This window comes from Sarcophilus harrisii, chromosome 4 (genome assembly GCF_902635505.1).
Source record: "Sarcophilus harrisii chromosome 4, mSarHar1.11, whole genome shotgun sequence".
Classification (NCBI taxonomy): domain Eukaryota; kingdom Metazoa; phylum Chordata; class Mammalia; order Dasyuromorphia; family Dasyuridae; genus Sarcophilus; species Sarcophilus harrisii.
Window position 1 is genome coordinate 106,666,825 of NC_045429.1, and position 24,570 is coordinate 106,691,394.

At 34.5% G+C, this 24,570-nt stretch overlaps 1 protein-coding gene across 4 annotated transcripts in view; it reads left to right on the forward strand.

Moving 5' to 3' along the window:
- Positions 1 to 20,430, forward strand: part of TRAF5 (TNF receptor associated factor 5) — a 47,758-nt gene extending 27,328 nt beyond the window's left edge. For 3 of the 4 annotated variants that reach the window (XM_031937321.1, XM_031937319.1, XM_031937320.1), the window contains exons 2-11: positions 3,556 to 3,780; positions 4,328 to 4,385; positions 7,146 to 7,247; positions 10,493 to 10,657; positions 11,478 to 11,555; positions 12,940 to 13,014; positions 15,409 to 15,501; positions 16,994 to 17,134; positions 18,539 to 18,707; positions 19,614 to 20,430. In XM_031937321.1, the coding sequence (XP_031793181.1) occupies positions 3,557 to 3,780; positions 4,328 to 4,385; positions 7,146 to 7,247; positions 10,493 to 10,657; positions 11,478 to 11,555; positions 12,940 to 13,014; positions 15,409 to 15,501; positions 16,994 to 17,134; positions 18,539 to 18,707; positions 19,614 to 20,191 (1,683 nt within the window). In that variant the 5' untranslated portion in view covers position 3,556 and the 3' untranslated portion in view covers positions 20,192 to 20,430. Of the gene's footprint in view, positions 1 to 1,676; positions 3,781 to 4,327; positions 4,386 to 7,145; positions 7,248 to 10,492; positions 10,658 to 11,477; positions 11,556 to 12,939; positions 13,015 to 15,408; positions 15,502 to 16,993; positions 17,135 to 18,538; positions 18,708 to 19,613 lie in introns of those variants that run through there. The other variant, XM_023501952.2, reaches the window with a different exon arrangement.
- The last annotated feature ends 4,140 nt before the right edge of the window (positions 20,431 to 24,570 follow it).

Sequence of the window (24,570 nt, forward strand, 5' to 3'; positions counted from 1 at the left end):
ATGGAACTCTTATTTCTGGCAAAGAAGGGGAGGTGTTCCCCCTCATGATGTAATATAGTTATGGGATGATAGGTTTAGAGTTGGAAGGGACTTAAAGATTATCTAGACCAATCCCCTCTTTTAACCAAAAAAGAAATGAGAGTCTCTAAGGTTAAGTGACTTGCCTAAGTTATAGCAACTAAGTTTCACATGCTGGATTTCAACCCCCAAAAGTCGCTTTTCCATATGAAGTATCCAGAATTGGGTGACCAACATGATGAAAGGCCTCTGGAACAAGCCATATGAGAATTATTTGAAGGAACTCAAGTGACTTTTTCCATGTACCATGGTGTCCATTGTATTCAGTAAGATTCAATGATCTATTATGGGATTATCTTTATTCTGGATTGTCTAGTAAACATTATGAATTTTTAACATTTTTGTATATGTGTGTCATGGTCCCTCCTAGTAGTCTGGTAAAAACCTATGGCTCCTTTCTCAGAATAATGTTTTTAAATGAATAAAAGGTATGATATTACAGAAGAAATTTAAGTATCTTAAAAGAGTGTTTAAAAACAAGTTCACAGATCCTAGGTAAGAACTCATGATCTAAAGTAATAATAATAACTTGCTGTTATAAAGTACTTGAAGGTTTACAAAATGCTCTCCTCACAACAATTCTGCATGATAGGGAGTGGTTTCTATTCAAATTTTTTTCAAAGGGAGGATTGACTGCCTTTCCAAGGTACCATAACTAGAAAATGGCAGCTGGGATTTGGAAACACATCTCTTTTCTCCAGGTCATTGTTGTAGCAGCCATATGTTGTGTTAAGGGAGAAATAGACCCTAGGGAAGTGAATGGTACCACTATTACCTCGCCCAGTTATAGCTCCATTTGTAGGCTTATGTTTTGTTTTGGGTAACATATTTTAGGAAGGACATTGATAAAGTATCCAGAGTTGGTTGACCAATATGATGAAAGGCCTCTGGAGCAGGCCTTGTGAGAATCATTTGAAGGAACTAAAGGCCTCTAACCTGGAGAAAAACAGACTACAGGGACATGATAGTTGTCTTGAAGTATTTGAAGAATGGACATGTGGAAATAGTTCCAGAAGCAATTCACAGGGAAATCCCTCCACTGCTGAGATCCTATGACTTCCTTCACATAGCTTGTACTTATTTGCTTGTTGTCTCTCCCATCAGATTGGAAGTTCATTGAGGGCAGGAACTGTCTTTTTTCTTTCTTTGTATCCCTGCATGTAATTGGTACTTAATAAATGGCATTTGAAATGAACTTTTTAACAAATGAAAGAAAAAAAGAACACTTTAGTCTTATGATATGATATGAACAAATCATGGTCTCATTTAATTTTGGGTAGCAAAAAGTAGGCCATTTCATTGAAAAATAAAAAAAAATATAAAAGGAACTAAGATGATATATATGAAAAAATATCTTTTCCATTTTTGTACCTAGTGCTCAGTACAGTGCCTTGTAAATTTAAGAGCTTAATAAATGATATATTCATTCATTCACATTTTCAGATTTATTTGTGCCTAATCTTCTTGCCTAAAAAGAATAATTAAAAGTGAATAATGTACATTTCTTTATGCACATTTACATGCCTTGTAAATTTAAGAGCTTAATAAAAGCTATATTCATTCATTCACATTTTCAGATTTATTTGTGCCTAATCTTCTTGGCTAGAAAGAATAATTAAAAGTGAATAATGTACATTTCTATATGCATATGCACATGTCTTTGTATTAGCATAACTATTAATGGAGTATGGCAGGAGATATTTATGTATGTGTGAGAGAAAGGCAGAGATGGAACCCATGATCCTCTCACTTCAGTTCACATTTTACTTTGTGGTCGGGAAAGAGAATATTCCTACAACATTTGCTCAAATGAGTCATCAACACTCAGAGAAGCTTTTCTAAAGTATTACATGGCCAAGGTGCATAATTATGATGATAATAAGTTAATGGATTTTAGCTAAAGAAGAAACATACATACATAGAAACATACAACAAGGCTGTATGTTGTCACTTTATTGACTTAATTTATATGCAGAGTTTTTCACGCAAAATGCCAGGGTGGATGAATCAAAAGCTGGAATTAGGGTCATCAGGAGAAATATCAAGAATCTCAGATATGCAGACAACATCACTCTAATGGCAAAAAGTAAAGAGGAATTAAGACGTTTCTAAATGACAGTGAAAGAGAAGAGTATAAAATCTGGCTGGAAACTTAACATCAACAAACCAAGATCTTTGCAATTAGTCCCGTCATTTCCTGGTATTTAGAAGAAGAACTGAAATCAGTGTCAGATTTTATATTCTTGGATCACAGATCATTGTAGGTATGAAATTAAAAGATCCTTGCTTCTTAGAAGAAGCTAAGGTAAATCTGGACAGCATACTAGCAGAACCTACACCTTGCCATTAAAGGTCCATAGTCAAAGCTATGGGTTTTCCCAAAGCAACATAAGGCTGTGAGAGTTGGATTATGAGGAAATCTGAGCAACTGCAGAATTGAAGCTTTTGAAGTATGATGCTGGGAGAAGACTTTTGGGAGTCCCTTGGATGACAAGGAGATCAAATCAATTAATATTTAAAGAAATTAACTGCATTTACCAAAGATGAAAGTAAGTACTTTGGACACATAATGTAAAGATGGGACTCACTGGAAAAAAACCTTGATGTTAGGAAAAATTGAAGGCAAAAGAAAAAGGGGATGACAGAATAAGATGGATAGATAGCATAATGGAAAAAAGAATACAAACTTGGACAGATTTGAGAATTAGTGGAAGATAAAAGGGCCTAGCATGCTCTGGTCCAAGGGGTCACAAAGAATTCAATTCTTTGTTCAACTGAACAACAACAAAATAACACAATAAAAGCATTAAGCCAATGTACAAATATGAACCATTTCTATAAATCATCTCCATATAATACATTTGATTATTTCTTTGATAGAATATTATGAGATCCTACATTTTACCTCAAGTCTGCTTGTTTACATGCTGGACTTAAAAGTGAAAAAGACCTGCATTGCAATCCGACTCTGTTATGTACTAGCTGTGTGATTTTGGGCAAGTCATTTCATCCTTCTGCCTCAGTTTCTTCATCTGAAAATTTGGGACAAAAATAGTACCTGTCTTACAGGTACTCATCAAGCTGTATCTCTTCAAGGAAGAACAGAACAAATTAGCATCTTAAGATTGGGTAACCTGGAAATTTAGCAAGTTTGTTTTTGTCTCTGTTCTTGCAGACTGTGTTTTGAAGTTAGGGTGTTCATTGTAGATGAAGTAACCAGTGAAAAGGGCCCTGCACATGACAGTGCCCTTCCATGTGTAACCTACCATGTTTCCTGTTGCTGGCGGTGATAATTTTAGTCTTTATCTCTTGGTTCATTTATTTAACTAAGGTTATTAGTATTCTCTAGTCTCATGATTTTTAAATAGTTTGATGTACAAAGAGACCCTAATGAAAAAAGATAGTTTCTATAAATAAATTGAAAAAAATGACTAGATTTCTTTTGATGTTGACATGTATTCATTTTTTCTCCCCCAGCATGGCATCCTCAAACTTTGAAGAACAGGGGAGTGCCTCCAGCAACTTCCTTCCCCAGAATTCCAGTAACTACATATCCTTGGACTTTGAACCTAACATGGAGTACAGATTTGTGGAACAATTAGAAGAACGTTATAAATGTGCAAAATGCCATTCTGTCCTTCACAACCCACATCAAACTGGCTGTGGACATCGATTCTGTGAGAACTGCATTCTATCCTTGAGGTAGGGAAAAGTTGGTCAATCACAATCAAATACAGTCAGGAAGGTGTTTCTTGCATCCAACATCAGCCATAGATATTTATTGGCATTCAGAGTTTTCTGAAACAAAAAAGGGGGACTTTTCCAGGATATTTGAGGATACTCCTGTGGGGAATTAAGTATTTTTTATATTTATGAACCTTTTTGCATATATTTTGTTTCTTAAAATAGTTCTCCCTTTAATACATGAAGTGCAGATTCATATGGAGGGTTGGTCAGAAATGGAGTATATCAGACAAAAGTGCTTGTTCCCCAGAATTTTCCTTTCTGTACTCAAAATACAAAATTATGATAAGGATGGCTTGTAACCTGAAAAGAGCAAGCTGTTAGCTTTAGGTTACCAATTCTCTTCTTGGACTGGATTTTGATAGATTTCCTCTCCTTAGGGGGACTAAATTGTAATACTCTTCAGAGCTAGAAGTGGGGTAATTCAGATGATGCCTATATGTTTGGGATGTCAGTATTTATCTGTTAGGAAGGTAAATACTATTAGCTTTTTTTTTTATTCTAGAGAATTAAATGCAGTGTCCATCTGTCCTGTAGACAAGGAGATTATCAAACTCCAGGAGGTAAGCAGGTCAGCATTTAGTACAGTGCCTGGCACATAGAAGGCACTTAATAAATGTTGATTGAATGATTGATTGATTGTCTTAGTCCCACTTTTATACAAACTTTTACAAAAGTTAGCCAGTGTCTCTTCTAAGCTGGATAACGTGTGGTTTAGAGTTTGAGACAGAAGATTGGGAAACAAAACTCAAAGCTCCTTTGAGTTTCTGTTCTTAATTTCTTTCAAGTGAGTCAGCTTCCTCAACTCTTAATAACAGGTCAGAGCTCCAAGATATACTGCACTTCACTGAATACACTAAATTGTCACATATACACTCAAGCTCTGTGCCTCCTCTGTCCACACACAAAAACTTATGTATGCAGTTTCATTATTGTTACTTTGTGGAGATGGAAATTCTATTATTGCTATCAAAAATAGGTATAGGAAAGCAATATAGTCAAAATACCTCCCCTACCCACTTCATGCTCACCAGCCCAATACAGTGAAGTCATGACACTACACATGGTATAATCATCCCTATTTTATTGTATTGGTGATGTTACATGGAGTCAAAAGACTTGTGTTTGAGTCAGCTATTTATTGTCTGTGTAACCATGAATAGAACAATTCACTTCCTTGAGTACCAATGCTGTTTTCTTTAAAATAAGGTGGTTAACTCAAATGACTCTCACTAATATGAACTCTAAACTAGCATATTCTCAGGAAATGCTAAAATAAGCTCATCCTGTTTCTTTGTTAATCATAATAAGTCAGTTTTCTCAGTGTCTTGATGAGCAAAGAATTATGGGGATCCAAGTCTCTGGTTAGTACTCTAACCTTTGAGACAACCTTGATGGGAACTTAGTTTTCCTAGATTATCTTTAAGACAGTCTCAACATCTCAATATACAACCTTGTCATTTCCTAGATCCCACCTTTTATTTCCTCCTCCTCCTTCTGAATTTATTAAACTCCTTCCTGGTTCCTTTCCTCACTCCCTAGATCCTGCCCTTCCTCCATCTCCCCTGAGCTATAAAAGTTCTGCCCCCTCCCCAAAAGCAAATTGCTCAATCCCCAATGACTCTGCCTTGCTTAGTCATGATTGATTTGAGCCCATGTGCTATTCATGTAATAAAATAGCAAAATCTATTTCCTGTGATAGGGGCCTCTGTCATGGTTGCTCCATATTGTGAAGCCCATCTCTATTATATGATTATTATATATAATATTCTTTTACAATTATTCTCTCTCTAATGTAGTTTATAGTTATATTCCATATAACCCATTCATAATCATCCTATCACAACATAATCTGTGCCTGTATCCCTCAATATAATGGCCCCACCCATTCAGGATCTTATTCCCTCTGCCCATCAGATTGAAAGTGACTGTCTTTGTTGGTTGGTAAAATAACTGTAATATTTAGAAATATAGGTAACATAATCTAGGGAAAATTCACAGAGCATAGAATCAAGGTATCTCCACCAAGTTTTAGAGATGGATATTATCTTGAAACTTATTTCATCCAATTCCTTCATTTTTATAGATCCTAGGGACTAAGTAACTGGCCCAAAGACACCCAGCCACTAAATATGGTAGAACTGGATCTAGAATCCAGTTTTCTGAGCCTTGTTCTGTTTTGGTTGCCCTGTATTATGCTGTGCTTGGCCAGAAATGTGTATGTGTGTGTGTGTGTGTGTGTGTTTGTGTAATTACATGATTTCCAGATTCCTCCTGACATTCTTTTCCCTATTACCATTCCTATGTACAATAATTGCATTGACTTTATTCCAAATCCAGCTAATTTTGGAGGTATAATTTGGTGTATATATTCTGAAATTTCATCTTGCCTTCTGTTGGGACTGCATTTGGCTGAGTTTAGTGTTTCTCAATGCTTTTTAGTGACCCTTCCAAGTCTCCTTTCCCCTGTTGTATAAAAGCAGTTCTTGGGAAAGCATGGAAAAAGTGGCCTCCTAAACTCTTTTTTAGGAGGAATTAGAGCATGTAGTTTTGGGAAGAAATGAGACTAAAAATGGTTTCACTCTTTGATCTGAAAAAATTCCTAATAGACTACAAATATGGAGAAAGGCTGGTCTTTGTGGCGTTCAAGAAGCCTTGTACTGAACTTTGTGTGGAGGTCAGCCTCATAAAAGAACACTGAATAGCAACACAGAAAAATTAATATAGTGTAAACAAAGTAGTGAGTTCTGAGGGGGTGCCGATTTGTTAAGCAGCATAATTAATCTGGGAGAACTCTTAGAAGAACTTGAGTAAAGTGCTGCACAGAGGAATGGATTTAGATGACTGAAAGACTTGCTAACTTTGTCCCACCAAAATAGCTTTCTTGAAGTCTTTGTGTTGTCCAAAGCCAGTAGCTAAACACTAATTAAAATACTAATATTTGTGAGAAAGTAATTGTCTCTTTTAAGGCCGGATGTATCACCTCGCCCACAGCCCCACCTCCTATGAGAGTTTAAGGTCAAGTTGGCAACTAGGTTCCTCAAGTAACAGATCAACTGCATAGGGTTAGCCAACTTCTGCAATAAATGCTCCGTCAGAGCTGTGGGTCTGTGACAGCCTTTTTTCAGTTTTGTGGTGAGTCAGATTTTTCCTTTCAAGGAAAGAATGTTCCTGTACAAGAAATTTTCAAGCTTCTGTCTGGAAGTTTCCATCTATGGATTTAGCTAATACCCCTCCTTCTTTGAAGTGTGTCTTGTGGCCAAATTGTTGTCTCCATTGGCTTTGACGTGTGTGTTTGTGACACGACAGTGCTTTTCTTTCAGGTGTTTAAAGATAATTGCTGCAAACGAGAAGTGCTCAACTTACAGGTTTTTTGCAAAAATGCTCCCCAATGTGCTGCCAAGATCATTCTGGGGCGATACCAGGTGGGTCTGAGATGATCTATCTGCCTTTAACTCACATGAAGATTCCATCATTAAAAATCATTTTGGGCTCACAGAGTCATTGTTTTTTCTGTGAGTTAGGAAATAATACTCTTGAAGCCTGAGAGAATCAGGATGTTCATTAAAGAAAAGCCACTGTAAGGGAAGGATTTGCATAAATGGAGGAAACTGCATTCATTGTGGGATGGGGGTTGCTTATGTAAAGAAGGACCACAATGGGTTTCTCTTCAAAGGTTTCACTTCAAGCTTTCATTCAATTTCACTTTTTCTTTTAGCTGAATAAATGTTCTGTTAAATAGAAACCTGAAACTGAAGATGTAATGGTTTTATTTTGGCAGGCTTATACCGGGTACATCCACAGAGTAAATGAGCAGGATTGTTAATGTCCCTAATCAGCAAACTTCTAGGAGGTTGTTGAATTTTTTCTTTTCCTCAGAAACATGTTTTTCACACGTTTCATTTATTTACAAGATTCATTCTTAATTCTGTTGTTGTTCTCATTCAGTCGATTTCAGTCACTTCTGACTTTTGATAATCTTATTTGAAGTTTCTTGGCAGAAATACTGGAGTGGTTTGCCATTTCCTTACAGATGGGGAAACTGAGGCAGAGTTAAGTGACTTGCCCAGGGTCATACAGCTTGTAAGTGTCTAAGGCCAGATTTGAACTCAGGAAGATGAGTTTTCCTGACTCCAGGGCAGTGATAACCAAGCCAACATCCACCAAAACCTTAATCCAGCCAGCCCTTATTTAATTTACAAGGCTATAACTAGGTAATCTTGAGCCTATGATAAAAAGATGTTATTTTGTCAATTTAATTGACTTTAGAATAATAGGAACTGTTTGTCTTTTATTCTCTTTTCCTCTTTTTGTCTGACTGAATCTTCTGAGGATTTATTCTACATAGACCTATGCCCTGTGGGACATAAATCAATAAAAGATCCAGCTTATTATCAGAGGTAAGGGTGGAGAGAGGGGGAACAGGCAATATAGAATAAAAACAAGCTACACACGTGGGATGGTGCATCCTATTCTTGATCTCATATTCACCCACAAGTTTCCGTTTCCATGATACAAAACTCTGAGAGTTTTCTATCTCATCACAACCTCAGATCTTTATATTTTATCAGTCCTAAATGTTCTTTGTCCTCATCCCAACCTCCTGCCCCCCTTTCCAGTTTCCCCAGTCCTTCATCTCTATTCTCATTTTTCTCTTTGAAATACTTTTTATATATAATTGCCAATTTCTATTACATATCTTTTTTAAAAAATATATAACAAATTCAACATATTGTTCTTAAGCTCTACCCAGCTTATGTGCCCCTCAGAATTTCCTTTTGTTCTCTTCTATGCTTTAAAGAATGTTTCATTGATGTCCTTTTCTTTAGCATCACACTCATTTCCTTCCCATTTCTCCTTCTTCACAAAAAATACCACCTCTTGTAATAAATTTTAGCAAAAAAATAAAAATAAATGAATATATACATGTCTGAAAATCTCACTCTTTACCTCTAGTCTATCACTTCTGCCAAAAGGAGGAAAGTGAGCTTTCTCTTGGGTCTCTTGTGGTTAGAACATCTATTAGTTTTTAATCTTTCAAATTACATCGTGGTATTCACCTGTATAAATTGTTCTCCAGGTTTCATTCACCTTACTGTTTTTTTCCTAAGAGTCTTCCCTAGGTTTTTCTAAATTCATCCCTTTTGTCATTTCTATAGGTACAATAGGGTTCCCCATTAGATAGGTTCTCCCTTTATTTCCATCCAATTCTTTACTACAACAACAAAAAAATGCCGTTCAAAAACATTTTTTAACATATGAATCCTTTCCTTTTTTCCCTCTGATCTCTTTTAGAGGTACATGCCTAGTAGTGGTATTATTAGGTTAAAGGGAAGGTATTATAATGAGTATATTTCCAAAATACTCTTCAGAATTGCTGGTTCATAGCTCCACCAACAATCCAATACTGAGTTAGTCCTCTCACAATTATCATTTTTCATTTTTAATCATTGCCAATTTAAAGGATATCAGGCAAAAGCTTTGAGTTGTTTTAATTTGCATTTCTCTTATTAGTAATTTAAAGCATTTTTTCATATAGCTTGTGATCACTTGCTTTTCATAGCTCATTTATCTGTTGAAGGATGGCCTTTGTCCTTAAATTTGAATCAGCTTCCTATTTTCCTATCTAATTTTAATTGCATTTTTAAAATATGTTTTTAAAAAAACTTTTCAGCTAAATGGTGTAGTGGATACAGTGCTGAGTCAGGAAGACAAATTCCAGAATTCAAATCCTACCATAGTTAATTACTACCTATGTGAATTGGGGCAAGTCACTTAAACCTGTTTACCTCAGCTTCCTCGTCTGTAAAATGAGCTGGAAAAAGAAATGACAAACTACATTAATATCATTACAAAGAAAACCCCAAATGGGGTCATAAAGGGTGAGAATGACAATAAAAACTTTTCAAATCTGATATGATAAAACTGTCCATTTTATCTTCTGTGATTGTCTTTATCCCTTATTTGGTCCAGAACTCTTATCCTATATTTAATTATGAAAATTATCTCCTTGCCTAGCACATTGCCAGCCACATAGCATAAGATTAATAAATACTTGAATTTAATTGAAATATAATTGAACACTTGAATTTAATTGAAATATAATTGAACACACGCTCTATAACTTTACTTGCCTCTTCTTTCCTAATTCTCTACTTCCCTAAACAAAAGCAGTTTCTACATTCCTTAGTCAAAGAAGTACCTTTTTCTTCTTGATACTGTCTACTTTCTAAGCAGAAACAGCTTGCAGCTTTAAAATGGGAAAATCAGAAGGCAGTAGGGCCAAATACGGTGGCAGCATATACAACATTTATCACATTGTTACTATTTCCCATGTGTCTCCAGAACTAGAGGCAGTAGGTAGCACAATGTATAGAGGACCAGGCCTGGAGTGAAAAGAACTGAGTGCAAATCCAGACTCAAATGCTAACTGTGTGACGTTAGGCAAGTCATTTAATCTGTCTCAGTTTATTCAACTGTAAAATGGGGGTAAAAATAGCACCCTTTTTCAGGGTTGTTATGAGGATTTAATAATGGTGAAAATTGCTGAATGTTTAAATATTGCTGTTCTGATATTGTTGGGTTTTGCCCTGAAAAGGATAATCATTGTGTGTCCTCTCTCTGGTCTGTTAATTAATTGACAATACAGCCATATTACTATGTGTTTTAGGATCACCTCCTACAGTGTTTATTTCAATCTGTGCAATGTTCTAATGAATGCTGTCAAGAAAAAGTCCTTCGAAAAGATTTGAAAGATCACTTGGGTTTACATTGTCAGTTTCGAAAGGAAACATGTCCATACTGCAAAAAAGATATAGTGGTGATGAATTTACAGGTAAGTCTAAATTATTTGAATGACTGTACTTGAATAGTTACTCTACAAAGAATACATTACCAAAGCAAAAGCTTTAGCTTTAAAAAGCTACTGTGCTGTGGGTTATATAGCTGGTTTGCAGAATCAAAAAATTTCAAATATAGAAAGACATCTAATATACACTTCTCAACTTATTCCTTTTGGATAAATGTATATCATGATGCTCAGATTCACTTAAGAAATAGAGACATATGTCTGTGGTTATGGGCAATGTGACATAAATAGTAATGGGCTGTTGAAATTTTTGAACACATTATATAAGATTTCAGCTAATAAATAGCCAGAAAAATGGATGTATTTTTTTTTAAGATTAGCTCTCAAAAACATCATCATTTACATGTTCTTCTGTGTCACTATGGCAATATATCTGAGAACTATATCACCTGCCAAAATGGAAACCCTGACTTAACCATCTCCTAAAGTCAAATAACCTTGTAGCATTCTGCTGTCCATCATTGAGACAATAAATCTAATTTTTAAAAGGTAAAGTATTTGGAAGCATTCCTTTTCCTATCTCATCAGATTGTTTTATATCAATGTTGCTTTAAGATTTAGCAAAAGTATAAAATATTATATTGGTTGTTATTTTTTATTTAAGAACCTTTACTGTTCAGAAGAGATCATAGAATATACTCTCTGGTTTTCAAAAGTTTCCACTAAAGAAAAAAAAAAAAGACAGTTGATAAATATTCACACAGTGAAACCTCTTTCTAACCCATACTAAAAACAAAACAATCCTTACATATTTTGTTTTATTTTCATTATCTGTTCTGTTTTTCAGAATCACAAGGAAAAAATTTGCCCAGAGTACCTTGTATCTTGTCCCAATAATTGTTTACAGATTATTCCAAGAACTAAGGTACTGTAAATAAGCAGTTTGAGTAAAATTACTAAAAACTTTTAGTAGTTTTCAGGATTATAGAGCTGATAATACTAGAGAACTAAGGTAATTGTTAGGACCGTCTGCCTGCTTCACTGCTTTTTCTACTTTCTCCAGTTGTAAGTGTTCTCTTTTTTTCATCATAGCCTTACCTCTGCAGGCCTTAAGTATCAGTTTTTCATCCTGTCACTCTTCCAGACATCTGTCTCTTCCTTTTCTCCCTACCCAATTCAATCTTTGCCTCCCTAACTTGTAGATTATAGGGCCCTTACTTGCATTTTTTTCTATGAATATATGATCTCTTCAATATAAGATCTCTTCAATGTGGTGGGTGCTTCCTCCATTGTTGTGACCCATTTATACCATCTCATCCTCAGGAAATTTTGTCTTTGTAGTCCCATCAGTCTTCCATGGTAATTGACTCATGGTGCAAAGGCCTTCCTCAATACTTCTTGTCATTTTGTGTAAGAGCCTGTCAGGTGCACTGACTGATTCACCTTATCCTGCCATACATCTCTCTGATGACATGAGTGACCAGCAATCTTGGTTCTTCTGACCTTGTTGCTTGGACATGAAACATCGCTAAAAGAATATTTATTTTAATAATATGAGTCTCAGAAAACCTATGCTTCAATTAAATGTATCCACCAACTGTATCCATTCCCTCAAATCCTTGAATTTTCTCACTTCTGGATATTTATTCATGGCATTTTCCTTGCCTGGAATGATTTCACTAATATAGCACCTAGTATTTAGTGCTTAACTGATTGATTGATTGGTACCCTTATCTCCATCACCCTATACAAATTCCCCTCATTCGACCCCTCATTCAGGACCTCATTCAAATCTTATGTATTCCATTTAAATTCTCCCATATCGCAAAGTGATCTCCTTGGAAATCTACAATACTTGTAGGACACTTAAACATATATAAACATATACAAACATATATTTTGTTATACGTATGGCCATGTTCTACTCATAATGGCATTGAATTCTCAAAAGCTGTGTCAGTAGCCCACGTAGGTTCTACCAGCTGGTTCAGGCCTGGTGACAATTAGATACCACTCTACTTGTTAGTAGTCTAGGCCCCCTTGAATCAATTTATATTTATCTATTTGTGTTTATGTTATGTCTTTTCTTTCTATTTGTTGAATAGAAATAATTAACCAAGAATGGTGTGCCCCTGTGTATATTCCCTATTAAAATGAAAGCTTCTTGAGGGCAGGGACTGATTTTGCTTTTTATATTCTCAGCACAGGTCATAGAGCTTTATGCATAGTAATTTAATAAATGCTTGTAGATCAACAAATTGTAGTTGATTCAGGATTGTATTATAGCTTGGCATTGTTCATATTCACAGGTTGATGAGCATATTACTGTGTGTCCTGAGGTGGAACAAGAATGCCCCTATAAACATTATGGCTGTCCTGTGAAGGTTTGGAAATTATTTTTTTTTTTATTATTTTGCCCTCCCTTTCCCCTTCCACTATTGTGCAATTTATTTCACAGTCCTTGATGGTATTTTTGCAAGCCGCCTAAAAACTGAGGTTTTCATTTAGGGTCCAGAATAAAGTCCTACAGTTTGAGGACTAGAGTAGCAATAGTCATTCATAGTTTTGATGCCAACTCTTCCAGTGTTTCTGGAATTTCTTGAGTTTCTTATAATAAACTGATTCCCATGTGTGCAATATAATTTTTCCTGAAATAATTTTTTACAAAGTCAAATAAATAATAATAATTTGTCAGATCACACAAAGATCAAGAATTACTGAAATGTAGAAACTTAGTCTTCAGCTTTAGGCTCTGATAGCTAAGGCTTCTACTTACTACAGTTAACTTGGGATGAAATTTAAATTAGGATGTATTTTTTATGCACCCATTAGCTAGTTAATGAAAGAAGATTGTCTAGGGCCTTAGTTCTACAAATTTTAAGGATCTAATCCACCAAGTAGATGAAAAATTTTTGGAGATAATGACAAAATGAATGCATCTCTTTGTTGTACAAAAGGCATGTGACCTCAAGGAAAAGGAAGAATTCTTAATTAGACATACCATTAATAATCAGACCTTTTTATCTTCCCCTTTGGAGAACCTACTATTATCTTCTGAGATTGTCACTTATGCTAGATTTACAGAACTTCAAGACACTTCAGTAACTGTTTAGTCCAATTCATAAACTAAAAAGAGTTCTTACTAAATATGACATGTGACAAGTGGTAAACTGACACTGGCTTCAAGACAGCTAATGAGGGGTAACTCGTACTTCCTTAAGAAGCCCAGTCAACTTTGGCTAATTGGAAGTAATAGGAAGTTTTTCCTTACACTTCTTTTCAACTTCTTCCCATTGTTCCTATTTTGCTCTTCTGCAGTCAAAAAGAACAAATTTATTTCTCCTCCACCTGATCACTTTTCTTCCTGTTGATGAGAATCAGATATAGAATGGCATCCCCCCTTGTTAATTCCTTTACCTGTTAAAGAAAATCATCATTAAGACAAATCAAGAGGCTATTAGCCTGTTGCATTTTGGAGAGAAGTAGCAGATATCTGGATAACTGAGGCAGCTAGGTAATTCAGTGGATAGAGGATTGAGTCTGGAGTCAGGGGGACCTGAGTTCAAATTCAATGTATAAACTTGGGCCAAATAACTCTTTAGACACTCGCTATGTGTGTGACCCTGGGCACAACTTTTAACTTGTTTGCCTTTCCACTGGAGAAGGAAATGGCAAACCACTCTAGTATCTTTGCCAAGAAAATCCCATAAAGAGTCATGAAGAGTTGAACATGACTTTAATTAGTGAACAACAATTGGTGATTTGTTTGCTAAACTCGTCTACTTCCTCTTTCTGCTCAGGTGGTCTACATCATATTCAGACAATAAAACTGCTTCTATATATATTTCCAGTGGCCTACATCTGTATGATCTCCACCATGTTTTCCTTCTCTGATTCTTGGATCTCTTTACAAGTTACATTTTTGGCAAACAAAGCTTTCTATATTGTCTTCCAACTATCTTTTTTCTTTTGAATATGCTATATCCATTCACATCTACATTACAGTAATATTTCTCATCTCACAAAGTCTTACTGACATCTATGAGATCAAATTACTACTTTACATTGGAACCCATAGTTCATCTTGCTTGTTGCCTAAGCTGCATGCATCTATAAATGGATATTTGAAACCATTCATTTTACTCTGACTCCTTTTCTATTTTTATTTTTTATTTCCTATGAACATCTGGGTATTTCAATGGCTTTTTGTCCCATTTCTTCTGTTTTGCATCCCCTGCCTTTACTGAGCAGCAGTGATTAAAACTATGAGTACAATTGTTGTATTTAACAAGATTTTATAATCTTTGGCAATTCTTTTTAGGTTCTAGCCACACTTAGAGTCATGTAAACTAGCAGAAGTAGGTAATGATCATTTTTTTTTACAAGTCCCGAGACATTCTTTGTTGTTAAAATGTCTATTAACAGATGCTGTAGATTCTCTCGGCAGGAAGTCATAAAATCACTAGGACTTTTCTCTTTTTCCTCTGATCCCAATTGGATGATTCGACAACACTTGTGAATCCATGTCATTATTATTTGGAAGACTAGCAGCTATATCTTTATTAAAGTAGTGAAGAGCATTCCCCATTTTTCAGAAAGTTTCAAATTTGTTTTTCATACTATCATGTAATCCTGGAACAGGGAAGGAACCCTGCTTTAAAGCAAGTGAATATAAAAACTCTAGAAGTGAGCTATATTTAATGAAAAATGTCTTTATTTTCCCATTTCTGAGGTATGCTTTTTGACTGCTTGTCTTTTCCTTTATTTTTACTCCTAAGGAAAAAAGGATAAATCTTAAGGAACATGAGAATTCTGCTTTAAGAGAACACATGCTTCTGGTTTTAGAAAAGAATTCCAGATTAGAAGAACAGGTAAATTTTTAAAAACTAAATAGAATTTACTTTTCTCTTCAAAAACTCTAAATATTCATATTTTACTAGACATCAATAAGCTAATCGGAAACAGATGTTTTTCTGTGAAGTAATTGTTCATATTTGACAAATGCTTTTTCTATCATGTCATCCTTAAATGTTATGAATCAACACAGATAGCATGGGTAAATCTTACCAATGAATAAGAGCCCTGGAGAAGACAGGAAGACTTGATTTCAAATTCTGACTCAGCTCTATGACTGTAAACAAATCATATTCCTCTTCTATGCCTTAATTTCCCTATCTATAAAACTTATGGCACTATATAAATGCCAGGAATAACTAACCAATACTAACATTGCCAGCAAATACAGCTACAGGAGTATGAAATTTGCAGATTATTTGTTTTTTAGGTTTTAGTATTCTACAGCTGGACCCATACATGACATGATTAGCCAGATTTAGTTCTGTTTCCGAAGCCACGGGATTTCATCTTCCAAAATCATGGACAGGACCAAGCCCTTCTCTATTTGCAGGAAGGGAGTAGAATTTTTCCATCTTGTATAAGCTTTGTCTTACTATCTGATACATCCTCAAATCAGCCATGTAAATCCCCACAGAATTAAATGTGGGCTAATTAAGTCAGGCTACGAACAACTGATTAAAAACAAACTTTTGATAATACGGCAATATGTGCTGCTTACTGTTTAATGATTGCTTTGTATGCTCTGTGGAATAGTAGAAAAACCACTGGATTTTTAATTTAAAAGTCTGTTTTCAAGATATAGATTCATCCCCAACTACCTGTATGTATTTAGACATAATTTAAACTCTCCAAACCTCTATCATTTACATGAAGGTAACAAATAATATTCTGTCTATTTCACAAGATTGGGAAGATGAAATGAGATTTAATTTGAATGTGCTTGTAAAACACAATGCCATACAAATGTAAAGTATTATTATTGTTGTATGCCTTGTCTCCCTTATCAATATTATGAATATTCTTGAGAACTAGGACTGTGTATTCTGCATAGCATCTAATGTAGCAATTTTATATAATAATTATTCCCCAAACACATGGGTTTGAATAGGTAAACTTGGTGCCAGTCTTATAAATCTTTTTTTTTTTTTGGTGAGGCAATTAGCATTAGTTGACTCGCCCAGGTTACCCAACTAGCAAGTGTCATGTGACTGAGGTTGAATTTGCATTTAAGTTCACCCAACTGCAGGGCTGGTACTCTATGCACTGTGCTACCTGGCTACCCCCAGTATTATAATTTTTTAAGTTAATAGTCATTACTTCTAGAGATATATTACCCTATCATTGTTTAATTTTTTTTTAAAGCTGATAAAAAAATTTTTTGAGCTCATAGAATTTTAGGGAACCTTACTACAAAACTGCTTTTCCCTCTCTAAATAATGTAAATTTTATTTTAATTGTGTATTTTAAATGGCTTTATTTTTTTTCTCTTTTAATTTCTTTTATTAGATTTCTGACTTGCACAAGAACTTAGAACTAAAAGAAAGTAAAATTCAGCAGTTAAGTGAAACTGTAAAGAAATTTGAAAAGGAGTTTAGGCAGTTTGTACAGCTGTTTGGCAAAAATGGTAACTTGCTGGCAAATACCCAGGTGAGATATACTGATCATCCATTATCAATTTTTTCCTCTCATTTGCCTACATAGTTTGGTAGTAACTAATAATTTTTTTTGGATCAATAATATTATTTTGATCTTAGAGTTGCTGCAAGGATATGTAGTTTTATGTTGTGTGGTCAATAAAGTAAAAATTCCTTTGGGAAAGAAAATGCTGTAGTCTTTCCAAAATCCCTAAAGTAAATGACATTGAAATTTACAAATATCAATAAATTATTAATGTACTTCCAATGCATATTGAATCTATCATGGTAAGATATATGATATTTGAAAAGATTATACTTGGTTTACATATTAGACTACAAATGTAGTCTCAGGCAGAAAGGATTACTTCTATGGGATATAGATGATGATAATATGTCTGAATAGACAAGAAAGAGAACACTTAAGTTTTGGTTTCTTCATCTTTAAATTAAAGAATTTGGACTATATATATATATATATATATATATATATATATATATATAGTGAGGTTTAAATGTGGGAAGCACTTTGCAAATCTTAAATATAAGTGCAAATTATTATTATTATTAATTAATAAATCCCCAAGCTTCAAGTCTGGTGATGACTTCATTCCCTGAATTTTTTTACTGTACTCCAGCTGAGCTTGAGCAAGTTTATAGAAATACAGAGGTGTACTAGTAAATGTTTAACAACAGGGCTTTCTGAAAAAATTTTTTTTAAAAAGTAGTCACATATACTTTTAAGTTTAACCTGTGTTGTTAAGACTTTCTTAAATCTAGAAAATCAAGAAGACAAAAATCATGATTTATTTGTAGAGCTTAACAGATAGTATGGAAATACATGTGTGCTAGAGCTAGCTCTGTCTCCAAAGTATCTTTTAATTCTAAATATTGTGATCCATTTGTCTTAATTTCTGTTCTTAGCATTGTTAGGGGGGAAGTGGAAATAGGGAGTGGGGTGGGAGGGAAAGAAGGTTGAAGATTACTTTGGAAATGATGAATATCAATGAATTATTAATGTCTGATTTATCATTACAAGACATTGAGTATTTTTGAAGATTAAACAAAAGGGTTTTTATATATAAAACTAAATTTATCTGATCTACTAGATAGAAGGTATATGGTATAATGAAAATGGTGTAAGATTTGAGTTCAAGCTCAAACATTTGCTAGCTTTTACCCCATGAGAAAGCAATTTAATCTTTGCTCCTAAAATTTCCTTTTCTACAAATGGGAATATTTCTATTATCTAACTATGTATTATCTATTGTCTATCTACCTACATAGATATAGATATAGAAACAAATACTTTTGAAGACTATAGGTGATGGCAGTAAACTTATCCAGGGAAATGGAATATTGGCTGAAATTCTCTCTCTTTCTCTTTCAAATTTTGTGAACCTTATTACACTTGAAGGTTCTTGCCAGTCACATTGATAAATCTGCTTGGTTGGAAACACAAGTAAGGGAGTTATTAGAGGTGGCTAACCAGCAGCAAAACAGATTGGATCTAAGACCTTTGATGAATACAATTGATACTATAAAGGAGAAGATCACTCTGCTGGAAACCTATGACCAGAGATTGGGTATGTTGAAGTTTTATTTATTGCTTTTGGTTGTTTTGGAAATGAGAGCCAAATTACTATAAATTTATGAAACAGAGGCAGTCAGGTGGCGGAATAGGTGAGTCCCAGGTGTAGAATTGGAAAAATGCACATCTGAATTTTATCTCAGATTAGTTATGTAATCCCAGGGTTAACTTCTTTCAGCTTCAGTTTCCTTAAATGTAAAATAGGGTTAATAGTAGCACCTGCTTCCTAAGGTAACCATGAGGATCAAATGAAATAATAATATATATAAAGCACATTGCAAACCTTAAAACACTTTATAAGTGGTAACTGTTATTATATGAAACAATTAAAAATAAGAACGTAGATAAGATAAATTGAAAACTACTGTCTCCAGCTATGATTAGAAGTAAAATATATAATATGTATTGCATCTGATGTTCAGAAACTGACAAATGTTCTAAAAAATAAGATCCTATAGTTAGCCTCCTTAGGTCTAGAGTAGGCCAAGGGATGAAGACATGAGAGTCAGAAGTGAGGGAATAAAGTGAAGTAGGGGGTGGCAAGTGCTTGTATAAAAGATACAAAAATTGGTTGCCTTGGGTTCTTTATTCCAAATTTTGGGCACTCACCCTACTCATGCTGTGCTAATTGGGTCTTGAGCACAATCCTCTCAATCCTCAGCTTTCTGTAGCACAGAAGATAGCAGAGGTTTGTATTTTTGTTTTGGTTTTGTTTACTATTTTTTAATAACAAGTTTGGCAAGTCACTGAAAAATAACTGAGCCTAAATTATCCATTTGTGGTCTTTAATATACAATGTTAATGTTCATTGTTAGATTTCAGAATCAAATAACTACATTTTGGATGAATTCTAATGTCAGCTTTGTCTAAAAAGAAATTTGGCCCTCTTTTCTCTTTGTAGTCACTTTGGAAGACCAAACAAACAGACATGATGTCCACATTAATGTTCATAAAGCCCAGCTGAATAAAAATGAAGAGCGATTTAAAATGTTAGAGGGTACTTGTTATAATGGCAAATTGATATGGAAGGTGACAGACTACAGGATGAAAAAAAGAGAAGCAACTGAAGGCCGCACAGTGTCCATATTCAGCCAGCCTTTCTATACTAGCCGCTGTGGCTACCGACTTTGTGCAAGAGCTTACTTAAATGGGGATGGGTCAGGGAAAGGGACACATTTATCATTGTATTTTGTGGTGATGAAAGGGGAATTCGACTCATTGTTGCAGTGGCCTTTCAAACAGAGGGTTACCATGATGCTTTTGGACCAGAGTGGGAAAAAGAACCACATTACAGAGATTTTCAAGGCTGACCCCAATAGCAGTAGCTTTAAAAGGCCTGATGGAGAGATGAACATTGCATCTGGCTGTCCTCGCTTTGTGGCCCATTCCATTCTGGAGAACAGCAAGAATACCTACATCAAAGAAGATACATTGTTTATGAAAGTGGTGGTAGATTTGTCTGACCTTGAGGACCTGTAAAAAGTACCCAGATTCACTGCTGTTTTGATGAGAGAAGCTCTTGGCTTCACAATAGTAAAGGCCGGACTTAATTGCCAGAATGAAGTGAAATTCATTCTATTTCTAAGGTGTGTTTAGGTTTTTATTCTCTCGATACTTTAAAGCTAGATAAAAATGCTAAAGTTCTAGTTTGTCTTTTATCAATAGGCTGAATGTATGCTCTATTTTGATTGTCAGAAAATTGACTTTATTCTTTTTCATATTTATATATATATATATATATATATATATATATATATATACTTTTCTATTCAATTAGATTGTGGGTTCCTTGAGGGCAGGACCTGTTGTCCCACCCACAAAGCACCCATAAAGGTGCTTCTTACTATGTTTGTTGATGATGTTGCTAATGATGACTATAAGATAAAAATTTGTTTGTAGATCTGAATTTGCAACTGAGGAAATGCCTTTTATGACAAATTATTATTTTGTAAATGAATGATCTTACTCCGGGTTTGATACCAACTAGAACTAGACTCTATGGAACAACATGATAAACCTCTCATTACTTGAGCTTTATTAAAATTTTTATGAAGCTCTTCAGTAATCTATAAGCATAGGAGAATAAGCCTACTGAAACAAAGGTAAATGGATGGAATATTTCCCCTTTCTTCCCAGGATGGAATAAAAAAGATGCTGAAAGGTACAAAAATAGGATGATAAGGTCTGTCTAGCTAATATTTAGCCCAAAGGAGAAGGATTGTATTATTACCTTTAGTTGGAAATTAAGATTCTATAGGTTAATATAATGAGAAATACTTTGAAAAAGAATTACTTGGGAAGTGGGGAGAATTTTATATAAAGAAAAGAGTGAAGATAATGACAGTGAGGTCATGTGGCAGAAGCCACGGATAATTAAGGGACAGTTCATATGCTCTATTGGTATCTTCATAACATCAAGAGAAAGCTAGGGATATCCCTAGCATATATGGAGTAGGTTTTTTGTTGGGAATTTTTGGGTAGAGATGGACAGAGTATCACAGGATAGATACTAAGGCATGGATGGATTGAGTGCCTCATTAGATATGATCATAGATCCATTTGAGTATTGTTGAAAACAAATAGAATGAGAAGATTCCAAAGGGGCTTTAAAATGAAAAATCTGGGGCAGCTAGATGGCACAGTGGATAGAGCACCAGCCCTGGAGTCAGAAAGACCTGAGTTCAAACCCAGCCTCAGACACTTAACACTTCATACTTCCTAGCTGTGTGACCCTAGGTAAGTCACTTAACCCCAATTGCCTCAGCCAAAAAAATAATGAAAAAAAAAATCAATTTCATTGGGGCATTGACATTGATTTTTAAAATAGTACACCTATCAAATACTGATTTCAAAAAGTGATGGTTTTTGAGAAGACTGGAATTCAAAGGTATGTTATGGATATTGTACTGACTCGAGTCAGGAAAATCTGGGTTCAAATCCAAATTCTATCACTTATTAGCTATGTGGCCATGGTCAAATCATTTAAGCTTTATGAGCTTCAGTTTCCTCATCTGCAAAATGGATAGTACTGTAGTACCTACCTCATGGGCTTGTTAGGAAGAGGAAATAATATATATCAGGTGTTTGGCACACTTTGAAATGTCTATAAATGTCAGTTATCATGTGAAAATGGACATAATAGGAATGCATAAAACTTATTTGCACCATTCTTAATTATTTACTGACAAACTTTGTAGAGAATAGAAAGGATAAAGTTCTCATGCACATGTGTAGTCTTAAGAGTGAATACAGATTTGGATATAGTAGAAAGAGTATTTATTCTTCTGCCAAAGAATGACACTTTGCTTGACTACAATATCCCCTGTAGCCTTGTTATATGCCATATTTTCTTATGTTGTTTAAAAATGTTTGTTTTTACAAATGCCTGCAAAGGACAGTTTTGTATGCAAAAGATACTTCCTTCATGTTAGAAGGTAAATAGCTCAGTGGTATAAAGGTAACAATGGGGCCTACAAAGTAATAACTGCAGTATCAACTTTAAAAAATGCCAACTGTGGAAGACTGATGGAAACCATAGTCACTTCCTGTAAAACATTAAAATGTTGAAAAGAGTTGTGAAGCAGTTTTCAGAAGGGTCAAACTATTTATAAAAAACATACGGAAACAGCAGCCTTTGACTGAAGAATCCCTGTGTAACTTCTGGTGAATTGTGTTGTGTTTTGTGGATTTATAATGTGAATAGATGCTCTTAGACAGACTTTGAAAGTATTTTATTATTTTTTAATTCATATTAAGCCCAGGTGGCTACCATTATTTATGATGATTTTTCAGTGTTGTTTTTTTCTTTGGTCACATTTTTTAAACCACAGTTGTCTGTTCTGAGGGGTCATGAAAACATGTTTATCATGAGTTCAGTATAAAATAAAAAACTTAAGTGTTTGGCAAAAAGCTCTTTTCATCAAATTGCATATAAAAGGTCTAATTTTGGATTGATTTGTTTATTGGTTCAAACTGCCATTAATCAGTGATTAAGGTATTTTGAAAATTGTTAGAAAATGTATCATGTTTGTTGACAAATTAAAAGTAAACTGTGTTTTTAAAAAGACTCGATTGAGACTTTCATTTTTATTCATCCATTGAATTTTACTTTAAAGTTTTAAATTAGTAATATTTTAAAAATGTATTTACAGTTTGGCTTCACTAAAGTTCATAGAAATCAAATATGTAGGGTTAAAGGCAACCTCAGAGATCATCTAGTTTAACAACTTCATTTTATAGATGAGCAAAACTGAGACACAGAGAAATTAAATAATTCAAGGAAATAGATATACACTCTAAAACCACAAGGTATTGTCATTCATAAGGGTTAAAGGAAAATAGTTAGGAGCCCATGTAATCAAGCCTGCCTCCTCCTCCAAATAATTGGCAAATTTGTTAGCATGAGAACTAGCTTGAAATTAGTATAACAATATTCATAACTTTCTTTTTTTTAACAGTATTTTGTTTTTCCAATTATATGTAAAGATAATTTTTAACATTAATTTTTTAAACATTTTGAATCCCAAATTTTCTTTCTCCTTCCCTTCCCTCTCCTCTCCCTAAGATAATAAACAATTTCACAACTTTCTGATAATTTTATGAACTCACAACAACTAGACATTTATTAAAGTACCTACTATGTGCAAAGTGCTATAATAGATTCTGGGTGATGAGACAATTTTTAGAAAAAGATAGTCACTGATGTAATAGAGCTTACAACCTGATACTCAAACTCTAGTGGCTTCCTATTACCCATAGAAGTGAACAAAATGCTGTTTGGCATTTTGGGCAATTCTTTATATTCTAGTCCCCTCCTACTTTACCCCCCTTCAATCATTATTCCATCCAATAACACTGGCTTCCTGGATGTTGCACATTACAAAACACTCCATCTTTTGGCTCCAGGCCATTTTCTCTGGCTGTTCCCCGTATGTGAAATGTTCTCCCTCCTCTGCTCTGTATTGACCTCCCTGGATTCCTTCAAATTCTAATTAAACTCCTGCCACCAACCCCTCTTAATTCCATTGCTTTCCCTCTGTTAATTATTTCCCATTTATCCTGAATATAGTTTCCTTTGTATATATTTGCAAATGCTTAGCATAGTGCCTGGCACATAGTAGGCACTTAATGATCACTGAATTAGAATTCAGAGCTGACCTCATATGCAAATTCTTAAATGTATAAGAGAAATATACAAAAAGTTTCAAAAAGAAAATCATTACTGACTAAAGGGTTCAGAAATGCTTCCCCAAAGAAGTGATCTTTAAAGAATGAATAGAAATCCAGATGGTATTACAGACGGAAGATAGGAATGAACAAAGGAACAATAGTAGGAAAGCCCTACTTGTGACCATAACTTTTGTCTGTGAGAGCTCCCATAAGGACAAAAACTTTTTTCTCTTTTTATTCCCCATCTCTTAGGAACAGTTCTTGAAACACTGCTTATTGATGACTATTTAGATAAAACACAAAATACATGGAGGAGAGTAGCACCAAAATATTTATCCCAGTACTTTTAAAGGCAGCAAAAAAAGGGGAGGGGGGGAATAATGTGACTTCTCACCGATTACAGAATAGCTAAAGTTGCAGCACATGAATTCAACAAAACATTGCTATATTTGATAAGACATGGAGAATAGGAAGAATGCAGAAAAAATGCAAAAACTGCTTGATGAAGTGAAGTAGAGCCAGGAAAGCAAAACTAATAAGTGATACACACAATGACTACAATAATATAAATGAAAACAATACCAAAAAGCAGGTGAAATGTAAATATTTAACCTAAAGAAACCAAAGGAAAGAGGGAAAGAGCCATTTTTTTTTTAAAGTTCATTTATAATGGTACCTTTTTGTTAGAG